At 48.6% G+C, this 12755-nt stretch overlaps 1 protein-coding gene across 1 annotated transcript in view; it reads left to right on the plus strand.

Annotated features, from left to right (window-relative positions):
• Window positions 1-12755, plus strand: part of KIF6 (kinesin family member 6) — a 336021-nt gene that overhangs the window by 68808 nt on the left and 254458 nt on the right. The window contains exon 6 of the mRNA XM_040347859.1: window positions 2241-2370. Coding sequence (XP_040203793.1) covers window positions 2241-2370 — 130 coding nt within the window. The remainder of the gene's footprint in view (window positions 1-2240; window positions 2371-12755) is intronic.

The raw sequence follows: 12755 nt of genomic DNA on the forward strand, positions 1-12755 counted from the left end.
GCAGTTACATTGCGGTTAATGGGAAACTGTAGCCAGGCTGCGGGCATTCAAGTAGTTACACATTTTTTACGTAGATATAAACCCTAAACAAATATTTTCTTTTTCTTTTTTTTTTCACATTTGATCTTACCTTTTTTCCCCTCCTTTTTTACATCTCAGTACCAGGAACATGCAGCGAGGTCAGTCACTGGCTAGTATCAGAGCAAGATATACACAGGTTACATAGGCCGCGTGCATTAGGCCGGGTACTCACGAGCAAACATGTACGGTGAAAGCGGTCCGTCGGACCGTTTTCACCGTACATGCCTGCCAGAGGGCTTCTGTACGATGGTTGTACTAACCATCGTACAGAAGTCCGCGCGTAAACACTACGCGGGGCGTGTCCGCGTCGTCCCCGCGAAGATGACGCGGCGACGTGGGCGGGCCTGCCATTTAAAGGCTTCCACGCATGCGTCGAAGTCATTCGACGCATGCGAGGGACGGCGGGCGCCTGGACATGTACGGTAGGTCTGTACTGACGACCGTACATGTCCGAGCGGGCAGGATTCCAGCGGACGGTTTTAAAACACGTCCAGGAATATTTGCCCGCTGGGAAAAGGCCCGGCGGGCAAATGTTAGCTGGAATTTCGGCCCGCTCGCGCCTACACACAACCGAACGTGTATGCTGAAACCGCGGACCAGTTTCAGCATACATGTTTGGTCGTGTGTACGGGGCCTTAGAGCGAGAGCAATAATTCTAGCACTAGACCTCCTCTGTAACTCTAAACACGTAGGCCCGGATTCTCGTACGAGCAGGCCTGTCGCGACAAGGCAGGCAAACCAAGCAATTGCTTGGGGCCCCAAGCTGGCCTGGGGCCCCAAGCAGGGCCCTTGCTGTGCTTCCTATAAATGCTGCAGCTGCCTGAGCGCTCTATAGAGAGCCTCTGGTGGCTGCAGCACTGCTGCCTCTCTCGTCACTTCTTCCCCTTCCCTGTAGCGTGGTCGAGCTTCTCTTCCTTCCTCCTGTCAGTCCGGCCGGGTACCGCGCGGTTTCAGGAGATTCAGTTTCCGGCCGGACTGACAGGAAGCACACTGAGTGCTCACTTCCTTTCAGTCAGGCCGAAAACAGGAAACTGAATCTCCTGCTGCGTGGTACAGTAGAGGGGGGGGGGAGTAAAAAGAACATAGGGAGGGAGGGGGGAAGTAAAAAAAAACATAGGGAGGGGGAGGGGGGGGGGAGTAAAAAAAACATGGGGGGGGGGAATAAAAAGAACATAGGGAGGGGGGGAGTAAGAAGGACACAGGGAGGGAGGGAGGGGGTGGAGTAAAAAGAACATGGGGGGGGGGTTTAGAAAAAAAACATAGGGAGGGGCTGTAGGCTTTGCGTGCGTGTGTGGGGGGGGGGCCTCCATGTCCATTTTGCTTGGGGCCCCCAAAGTCCTTCAAACAGCCCTGCGTACGAGTTATGCCGGCGTATCTCCAGATATGCCGGCGTATCTCTGAGTCCGAGCCGTCGAATCTTGGCGCCTGATTCAAAGAATCAGATACGCCAAAATTTCACTAAGATACGACCAGCGTAAGTCTCTTACGCCGTCGTACCTTAACTGCATATTTACGCTGGCCGCTAGGGGCGCGTACGCTGATTTACGCCTAGAAATATGTAAATCAACTAGATACGCCAATTCACGAACGTACGCCCGGCCGACGCAGTACAGATACGCCGTTTACGTTAGGCTTTTCCCGGCATAAAGTTACCCCTGCTATATGGGGCGTACCAATGTTAAGTATGGACGTCGTTCCCGCGTCAAATTTTGAAAATTTTACGTCATTTGCGTAAGTCGTTCGCGAATAGGGCTGGGCGTCGAAAGCATTGGCTTCTTGCGGGTTAATTTGGAGCATGTGCACTGGGATACTTTCACGGACGGCGCATGCGCCGTTCGTAAAAAGCGCCATTTACGTGGGATTTACATAACACACGCCCACATCTACCACACTTGAATTAGGCGGGCTTACGCCGGCCTATTTACGCTACGCCGCCGCAACTTTGGTTTGAGAATACGGCACTTGCCTGTCAAAGTTGCGGAGGCGTAACGTAAATAGGACTTTGCCATGGTTTCCCAGTTGGAGGCTCTGGCCAAACTTGGTGTTGTCTCTTCCTTCTTGTGGACACCCCTTGTTTTCCAAAACCCTTAGCCTCCTCTTGTAAATTTTGTAAAAAAAAATTTCATTCCTTGACATCCAATTTTTTTTTCTCCGTCTAGAAAAGTGTCCATCATGGAGGATCCTGACCAGAACATCCATCTGAAGAACTTGTCCCTTCACCAGGCCAACACCGAGGAGGAGGCCCTCAATCTGCTCTTCTTGGGGGACACAAATCGCATGATAGCTGAGGTGAGCTGCTCAGACCCCTGACTCAAAAATTCAGGTCAAATTTATAAAATGTGGTCGCCTTTCACTGCATGCAGTCAGTTTCTGGAAACAACGTGTGACGTCGTGTAGCTTCCACGATGAAGAATGAGACATGAGGCTTGATTGGTTTCTGACTCCAGCCATCTTCATTGGCCTGGTCACACGCACAGGAGGTAAAGTGGAATTCCAGTCTAGATCTAAATTTAGGCCGGCCACAGATCGACAAATCTTGGCCAGTTCAGCAGGGACAGGTCGATATTCGATCCATCTATGGACAAGCTGGTTGTAACCAAGTTGATCCATTGATTTGCTTGGGTACAACTGGCCTGTCGGATTTTGTACATGTGAAGCGGGGGGCTTCTGTGAATTGAGAAGAGGGGGGGGGGGGGCCCTTTACAAAAAAAGAAGAAATAAAGAAAAATATATATAAAAAAAAAAAGGGGTAGCCATCCGGGGCCTTGTGGACCTCCGGGCCCTTTAATAAAAAGAAAAAAATTATATATATATATTTTTTTTTTTAAAAGGGGGGTTGCCATCTGGGGCCCTGGAGACTATAATATATATATATATATATATATATATATATATATATATATATATATATATATTAAAAAAAAAAAGAACTAAAAAGAAAAAAAAAATCATATATAAAAAAAAAATATATACATTTTTTTTTTTTTTAAAAAGGGGGGTTGCCATCCGGGGCCCTGGGGACCTCCGGACCTCCTAAAAAAAATAAAAATAAAAAAATTGTCCCTTTAATAAAAAATAAAATAAAAATATATTCATTTTTTTTTTTTTTTTTTATAAAATATAAATAAAAAAAAGGGGGGTTACCATCTGGGGCCCTGTGGGCCTCCGGGCACCTGGGGACCCCTGGGGGTTGCCATCCGGGCCCCTTACAGGTGTACTGCCTGTACCCCCCCGATGGCGGCCCTGCATGTGATTACTGCCGGCGGCTTTAGCCACAAACCTTAATCATTGTGTTCTGCCAGTCGGGAAGGCTCAGTAGTGCTGTGAGAGGGATTTTCCCATAGGGGAATCAAGCAATTTCATTTCCTTACTCATAATCTATGGCCTGCCTTACAAGGATAGTGCCTCAGTCCCTGAAATGCTCCTTTCTCCCTCAGCAGCAGCCTTTGATCTTCAGCACTGTAAAGCTTCTGTCAGCCTTCCTCTCTGAGCCAAGGCTGGAAATGTACATGATTGCAGAAAAGGAAAATTGAATCCACTATGGCTTACCTAAGCTTAAACCTTCCCCGCCTCCCCGCCAATCATTATTTTCTCCTCTGTATCCCCTACATGGAATATTTTGTGTTTTCCGCTAGAACACAGCATGCTGCGACCCAACCCCCACCAGCTATTTCTATTTATTTCTATTGTAAGACATGAAATTCTCCCAGGTGACACCACCACTAACATTTCTCCTGGAACGGCTCTTCTGATCATTAACATGTGTGGGTTCAGGAAGATCCGGCTTCAAAAGCCAAAGCTGGATTTATTCTCTGTGTTGGCGACTTCATAGTGTTCCATTAGGAATCCTTGTATGTGAACTGGATCATCTCTTATCCACACTGTGCTGGACGTGGTACAACTGAATGCCAGGCAGATATTAACCACTTAAGACCCGGACCAATATGCAGGTTAGGGACCTGGCCCCTTTTTTACGATTATGCACTGCGTCGCTTTAACTGACAATTGCGCGGTCGTGCGACGTGGCTCCCAAACAAAATTGGCGTCCTTTTTTTCCCACAAATAGAGCTTTTATTTGGTGGTATTTGATCACCTCTGCGGTTTTTATTTTTCGTGCTATAAACAAAAATAGAGCAACAGTTTTGAAAAAAATGCAATATTTTTTACTTTTTGCTATAATAAATATCCTCAAAAAGATATAAAAAAAACATTTTTTTTCCCTCAGTTTAGGCCTAATACGTATTCTTCTACATATATTTGGTAAAAAAAATAGCAATAAGCGTTTATCGATTGGTTTGCGCAAAATTTATAGTGTTTACAAAATAGGGGATAGATTTATGGCATTTTTATTAATAATTATTTTTTACTACTAATGCCGGCGATCGGCGATTTTTTTTTTTCGTGACTGCGACATTATGGCGGACACTTCGGACAATTTTGACACATTTTTGGGACCATTGTAATTTTCACAGCGAAAAGTGCTATAAAAATGCATTGTTTACTGTGAAAATGACAATGACAGTGAAGGGGTTAACAACTAGGGGGCTCTGTAGGGGTTAAGTGTAACCTCATATGTGTTTCTAACTGTAGGGGGGCGGGGCTGGACGTGTGATGTCAGTGATCGTCGTTCCCTATATCAGGGAACAGGCGATCACTGACACTGCCACAGAGAAGAACGGGGAAGGTTTGTTTACACTCGCCTCTCCCCGTTCTTCAGCTCCTGTGACCCAATCGCAGGACGCCGGCGGCGATCGGTTGCGAGCCCACAGCCTGCGGCTTGCTGGTGACCCACGGCTGGGCTCTGTTCAATCCATCATCCGAAAATGGAAAGAGTATGGCACAACTGCAAACCTACCAAGACATGGCCGTCCACCTAAACTGACCGGGCCGGGCAAGGAGAACATTCATCAGAAAAGCAGCCAAGAGGTAGCCATGGTAACTCTGGAGGAGCTGCAGAGATCCACAGCTCAGGGGGGAGAATCTGTCCACAGGACAACTATTAGTGGTCTCTCCACAAATCTGCCCTTTATGGAAGAGAGACAAGAAGAAAGACATTGGTGAAAGAAAGACATAAGAAGTCGTGGAAGAAGGTGCTCTGGTCAGATGAGACCAAAATTCAACTTTTTTGGCCTAAAAGCAAAACACTAATAGGTAGATTTAGAAAGAGTTAGGCCGGCTTATCAGTAGATAAGCCGACCTAACTCCGAATTTGCGCCGCCGTATGTTTAAGCGTATGCTCAAACAGAGATACGCTTAAACATATCTTGCGCCGTCCTATCTTAGATTGCAATTTTTCGGATGGCCGCTAGGTGGCGCTTCCATTGCGGCCGGCGTAGATTATGTAAATGAGCTTGTACGCCGATTCACGAACGTACGCCCGGCCGCCGCAGTCGAATTACATCGTTTCCGTAAGGCCTTAGGCGGCCTAAAGTTATTCCACCTATGAGGTGGAATAACAATGTTAAAGTATGGCCGCCGTTCCAGCCGCGAGGTTCAAATTTTTTAAGTCGTTTGCGTAAGTCGTCCGCGAATTGGGAGTTACGTCGTTTATGTCCACGTCAAAATCAATAGGCCCGTACGGCGTACTTAGCCGCAATGCGCACTGGGAAATGTAGGTGCCCGGCGCATGCGCAGTAGCAAAAAACGTAAAAAAACGTGAGGTCAAGCCTCATTACCATACAACACGCCCCCCTCCAACCAATTTGAATTAGGCGCCCTTACGCCCGCTGCGATTACACTACGCCACCCTAAGTAAGGAGGTAAGTGGCTTGAGAATCATGTACTTGCCTCTCTTACTTAAGGCGGCGTAGTGTGAACGCGCTAGGCTACGCCGTCTTAAAATTGCACGGCCGTACCTGAATCTACCTATATGTGGGGGGAAAACTAACTTTACACATCACCCTGAACACACCATCCCCACTGTGAAACATGGTGGTGGCAGCCTCATGTGGTGGGGATTCTTTTCTTCAGCAGGGACAGGGAAGCTGGTCAGAGTTGATGGGAAGATGGATGGAGACAAATACAGGACAATCTTAGAAGAAAACCTAGAAGACTCTGCAGAAGACTTGAGACTGGGGCGGAGGTTCACCTTCTAGCAGGACAACAACCCTAAAGTACAGCCAGAGCTGCAATGGAATGGTTTAGACCAAAGCCTATTCATGTGTTAGAATGGCCCAGTCACAGTCCAGACCTAAATCCCATTGAGAATCTGTGGCAAGACTTGAAAATTGCTGATCACAGACGCTCTCCATCCAATCTGACAGAGCTTGAGATATTTTACAAAGAAGAAGAATGGGCAGAAATGTCCCTCTCTAGATGTGCAAAGCTGGTAGAGACACCCCCAAAAAGACTTGTAGAGAAAGGGGGTTCTACAAAGTATTGACTCCGGGGGGCGCCATACAAATGCCCCTCCCCCCACACTTTTCACAGATTTATTTGTATCATCTAACATTTTCCTTCCACTTCACAATTATGTGCCACTTTGTGTTGGTCTATCACATAAAATCCCAATAAAATACATTTACGCTTTTGGTTGTAACATGAGAAAATGTGGAAAATTTCAAGGGGTATGAATACTTTTTCAAGGCACTGTATAGTGGCTTCCATACATGTTAATGAGCCCTTACAATGAACTTCTCTTATTGGCTCCTTTTCGGTCTGTTTCTTATACCATTAAAAGTGTTTTGTTATGTCTGTTTTATAAGGGTAATAAAAAATCCCCCATTGATCTTGTCGGGATTTGGGCGCGTTCCTGTGTCCTCGTTGGCAGCCATTGGACTTTATTCGGTTTATGGGTGCCGGGCCTTATGGGAATGCTTAGCGGATTTAAGAACGGAACATTGCAAAATGTGTTTTGGTTATAAATATTTCATGACGACTTTTCTCCGTACCCAAAAAAAAACCCTCATTGTGTGACAGACTCCATTCTCCCACTCTCTCCTCTCATATGTGACATCTGGAGATGGTAAATGTTTTCTCTCTTTTACCACTTAAGACCCGGACCTTTAGGCAGCTAAAGGACCCGGACAGTTTTAGCGATTCGGCACTGCGTCGCTTTAACTGACAATTGCGCGGTCGTGCGACGTGGCTCCCAAACAAAATTGGCGTCCTTTTTTCCCCACAAATGGAGCTTTCTTTTGGTGGTATTTGATCACCTCTGCGGTTTTTAGTTTTTAAACAAAAATAGAGCGACAATTTTGAAAAAAATGCTATGTTTTTTCCTTTTTTTCTATAATAAATATCCCCCAAAAATATATAAAAAAAATATTTTTTTTCTCAGTTTAGGCCGATACGTATTCTTCTACATATTTTTGGTAAAAAAAAACGCAATAAGCGTTTATCGGTTGGTTTGCGCAACATTTATAGCGTTTACAAAATAGGGGATAGTTTTGCATTTTTATGAATTTTTTTTTTTTTTACTACTAATGGCGGCGATCAGCGATTTTTTTTTTCATGACTGCGACATTATGGCGGACACTTTGGAGAATTTTGACACATTTTTGGGACCATTGTCATTTTCACAGCAAAAAGTGCTATAAAAATGCATTGTTTACTGTGAAAATTACAATTGCAGTTTGGGAGTTAACCACTAGGGGGCGCTGAAGGGGTTATGTGTGACCTCATGTCTGTTTCTAACTGTAGGGGTGTGTGGCTGTAGGTGTGACGTCATCGATTGTGTTTCCCTATAACAGGGAACACACGATCGATGACGGCGCCACAGTGAAGAACGGGGAAGGTGTGTTTACACACAGCTCTCCCCGTTCTTCAGCTCCGGGGACCGATCACGGGACTCCAGCGGCGATCGGGTCCGCGGTTCCCGCGGTCACGGAGCTTCGGACTGGCCGCGACCCACGACTGGTCACTTAAAGAGGACGTACCTGTACGTGCTTGTGCCCAGCCGTGCCATTCTGCCGACGTATATCTGCAGGAGGCGGTCCTTAAGTGGTTAAATGGGTTTATCTTTTGTGCCGTTTTAAAGCTGAACTCCAGGGAGAAATAAAGGATATTGCAGATCTGTATTCATTAATATAGCATTCAATGAATTCTATTAATTCAGGGTAATTACCTGAATTTAACTTGGGACCAGCCTTGTCCAGACTCGGTACAGCAGAGCGCAACCTGGGAGAAAGAGAAGCAGCACAAGGAGCCAGTTAGTTGTGTTGCTTTGCTAAGGAATGGAGGAGACTGGATGTGTCGGGACTCATCAACTGGTTGTGGGACAGTAGGGGAGGGGGGAGACTGGATGTGTCCAGGGACAGCCATTGTTTAGGGCACAGTAGGGATTGGAGAAGATTGGATGAATCGGGGCACTTTACTGGTAGGGGAAGGGAGGAGGCTGCATGTGTCGGGGCACATCCACTGGTTATGTGACAGTAGGGGGGGGGACTGGATCTCTCAGGGAACATCCACTGGTTGTGGGACAGTAGGGGGGGGGACTAGATCTCTCGGGGAACATCCACTGGTTGTGGGACAGTAGGGGGAGGGGACTGGATCTCTCGGGAAACATCCACTGGTTGTGGGACAGTAGGGGTGGCAGGAGGCTGCATGTGTCGGGGCACATCCACTGGTTATGGTACAGTAGGGGGAGGAGGAGGCTGCATGTGTTGGGGCACATTCACTGGTTATGGGACAGTAGGGGGGGGGAGACCTGATGTGTCAGGGCACATCTACTGGTTATAGGACAGTAGAGGGGGAGAGAGACTGGATGTGTCGGGAAGCACACCCTCTGGTTGTGGGACAGTAGGGGAGGGAGGAGACTGGATGTGTCTGGGCACATCCACTGGTTATGTTACAGTAGGGGGGGAGGAGACGTGATGTGTCAGGGCACATGTATTGGTTATTGGACAGTAGGGAAGGTAGGAGATGGGATGTGTCGGGGCACATCCACTGGTTGTGGAGTAGGAGGGATTGTAGGAGACTGGATGTGTCGAGGTACATCTGTTATGGGACAGTAGGGGGAGGAGGAGACTGGATGTGTCGGGAAACACATCCTCTGGTTGTGGGACAGTAGGGGAGGGAAGGAATCTGGATGTGTCAGGGCACATCCACTGGTTATGGGACAGTAGGGGGAGGAGACTTGATGTGTCAGGGCACATCTATTGGTTATGGGACAGTAGGGCAGGGAGGAGACTGGATGTGTTGGGGAGCACACCCTCTGGTTATGGGACAGTAGTGGTGGGAGGAGGCTGCATGTGTCAGGGCACATCTATTGGTTATGGGACAGTAGGGGAGGGAGGAGGCTGCATGTGTCGGGGCACATTCACTGGTTATGGGACAGTAGGGGGGGGAGACCTGATGTGTCAGGGCACATCTATTGGTTATGGGACAGTAGGGGAGGGAGGAGGCTGCATGTGTCGGGGCACATTCACTGGTTATAGGACAGTAGGGGAGGGAGGAGATGGGATGTGTCAGGGCACATCCACTGGTTGTGGAGTAGTAGGGATTGGAGGAGACTGGATGTGTCGAGGTACATCTGTTTTGGGACAGTAGGGGGAGGAGGAGGCTGCATGTGTCAGGGCACATCTACTGGTTATAGGACAGTAGGGGGGAGGAGACTGGATGTGTCGGGGAGCACACCCTCTGGTTGTGGGACAGTAGGGGTGGGAGGAGGCTGCATGTGTCAGGGCACATCCACTGGATATGGGACAGTAGGGGGGGGAGGAGGCTGCATGTGTCAGGGCACATCCACTGGATATGGGACAGTAGGGGGGGGAGGAGGCTGCATGTGTCAGGGCACATCCACTGGATATGGGACAGTAGGGGGGGGAGGAGGCTGCATGTGTCAGGGCACATCCACTGGATATGGGACAGTAGGGGGGGGAGGAGGCTGCATGTGTCAGGGCACATCCACTGGATATGGGACAGTAGGGGGGGGAGGAGGCTGCATGTGTCAGGGCACATCCACTGGATATGGGACAGTAGGGGGGGGGAGGAGGCTGCATGTGTCAGGGCACATCCACTGGATATGGGACAGTAGGGGGGGAGGAGACTGGATGTGTTGGGGAGCACACCCTCTGGTTATAGGACAGTAGGGGGGGGGGGGGAGACTGGATGTGTCAGGGCACAGCCACTGGTTATGGGACAGTAGGGAAGGTAGGAGATGGGATGTTTCCGGGCACATCCACTGGTTGTGGGGCAATAGGAATTGGAAGAGACTGGATGTGTTGAGGCACATCTATTGGTTGTGGGACAGTAGGGGAGGGAGGAGACTGGATGTGTCGGAGCACATCTATTGGTTGTGGGACAGTAGGGGAGGGAGGAGACTGGATGTGTCAGAATATTCACTGATTACAAAATAAATTCCTAGACTTTCAACCCAGTGGATCCTGGGGGTAGGTAGAAATTTGCTCCTTACTCCCCAGACTTTTAACCCAAGGGGGGGGGGGCAACAATGTTTAAAAGCTGATTAGAGTTTATTTTCAAAGGTTGGTTTCCTGATTGGTGAACACCGAGGGCTGACTAATGCAGCAGAAGGCGGGAGCTCATACCGGCACCCCTATCCTCAAGGTTCTTCTTCTTCTCCATGCCTGCGATTAATTTGGTCACCAATGAGGTTCTAGCCAGAATGATTGATTCCTGAAGAGGAGGATTGGGTTTTTTTTCCCGGGGAAGACGTCGGCCGGGATCAGACGGTGTATGTGGAGCACATGTAGGCACATAAAAGATCAGAGCTCTGGCTGTGTTCTTGTGGCATTGCTGGGCTTCTCGCAGACAGAGGGACGGTATTTGAAGTGGTTACACTCCAACGATCGTTTCTTCCTAATAATGAACATGTGCGGGGACCACTTCTTTTATAGCCGGAGCACCAATTTGTTTGAGTCACTCTCCATGTATCTCAATTTCTGGAGGAAAATACGGCAATGAGAAAAAAAAGAAACGTCCAGGCATCTCCATAGACGTGGAATTCTCGCTGGCAGCGGGAGAACGCTTGTTGTTGACTAATAAAGCGCATTTCTCATTACTTGTTGGACTTTTGTTTTCTGCAGCAATTTTTCTTCTTTCAGTTACATTAGACACAGGTTATTCATCGTCCATTCACTGCAGAAATATTTGATTCTTCGGACACCTAATGTCTAACAAATGTGGAGCGGGCAACGCCGGGATGTTCCCACGTACGATTAATGAACTCTGGATCAACTCAAGAGAAGCTGCATGCTCCGTCCAATCACTCCACAGGTTCTCCGCCTATTATCATCCTCTTATCTTGTCAGCGGGTTCTTTATTGAAAAATATTATTTTCTTTATCGTACATCACGGGACACAGAGCTTAGTAATTACTAAGTGGGTTATATTCCACCTTCAGGTGCTGGACACTGGTATGATCAATTAGACGGGAAGTTTCCTCCCTATATAACCCCCATACTGGGAGCGCCTCAGTTTTTTCGCCAGTGTCTAAGGTGTTCTTGGTTGCGGTAGCCTCCCCAAGAGCGTTTCAGTATTGGCAACTTTCTTTGCATAGAGCCATACTTACCGGATTTATCGGCGTATACCGCGTGCCGGCGTATAATGCGCACCCCAAGCTTGGAAGGAAAGTTTTAGGAAAAAAACTTACATTGTCTTGCCCGGCGTCCATCGGCGGCCTTGTCCGGCGTCCGTCTGCGACCTTGCGCGGGGTCCGTCCAGCCTTGTCGGTGTCCGTATGCTGTCTTGCCCGGCGTCCATCAGCGGCCTTGTCCGGCGTCCGTCTGCAGCCTTGTGCGGGGTCCGTCTGCTGTCTTGCCCGGGGTCCGTCCAGCCTTGTCGGTGTCCGTCGGCTGTCTTGCCTGGCGTCCATCGGCAGCCTTGTCCGACGTCCGTCTGCCGGGGGCAGCGTTGTGTGTTTGAGTTTGGCGCCTCGGTCGAGCTGTGCAGAGCCGGATTTCCGGTGTGTTCGGCTCCTCTCGCGTGGCTGCGGGCGGAGCCTAGCCGAGTGCCCAGAACACTCGGCTCTGTCTTTGTCGGCGGCGCTCTGAGACAGAGAGGAACGGCGTATAACGCCGATAAATACAGTAATTATTCTAAAGCAGTGGTTCTCAACCTTTCTAGTGTCGTGACCCCTTGATAACATTTCCCAAGTTGTGGGGACCCCTAGCAGTAAAATTATTTTCGTAGCATGGGTTGTCAGAACCCAAGGCAAGACAAGTAATTTGCATCCTTAACCCATGGACATTTAGCACTCTCTGAGACCCTTCCACTTGTAGGTTATTAAAACCCCTTAGGGGTACATTTTAGGATGTATCACTCTTTCTCTTTGTTCTCCTTTCTTTGCCTTTTCTCTCTCTTTATACAAATTTCTTGTTTTTCCCCCCATCCCTCTCTCTAGCCATCTTTCTTCTTATTATTCTCCTTTTTTTTTGTTCCTCCTTCTCTCACGGTGTCTCCGGCTTCACTGTGTCTCCGGCTTTGTGGTGTCTCGTAGCAGTGACACCTATGCCGAAATTAGGAGATAGGGTCTCCTCCAGCCCCTCCCATTTCACATTCCTCACCAGTCAGCTGACCTCTAATCTCTGCCCCCCAGCCATGCCGTGAACTGAATAGGCTTAGTGAACTGCCATGGGCTCCAGGGACAACCCTGCTGGGCGGCCGCAAAAAGACTGGGAGAGCAACACGGGCTTCAGGAACAGCCCAGGATTCGGTGACCCCTGGCAAATCGTCATTCGACCCCCGAGGGGGTCCCGGCCCCCAGGTTGAGAACC

The sequence above is a fragment of the Rana temporaria genome, chromosome 4 (assembly GCF_905171775.1).
Source record: "Rana temporaria chromosome 4, aRanTem1.1, whole genome shotgun sequence".
NCBI lineage: Eukaryota > Metazoa > Chordata > Amphibia > Anura > Ranidae > Rana > Rana temporaria.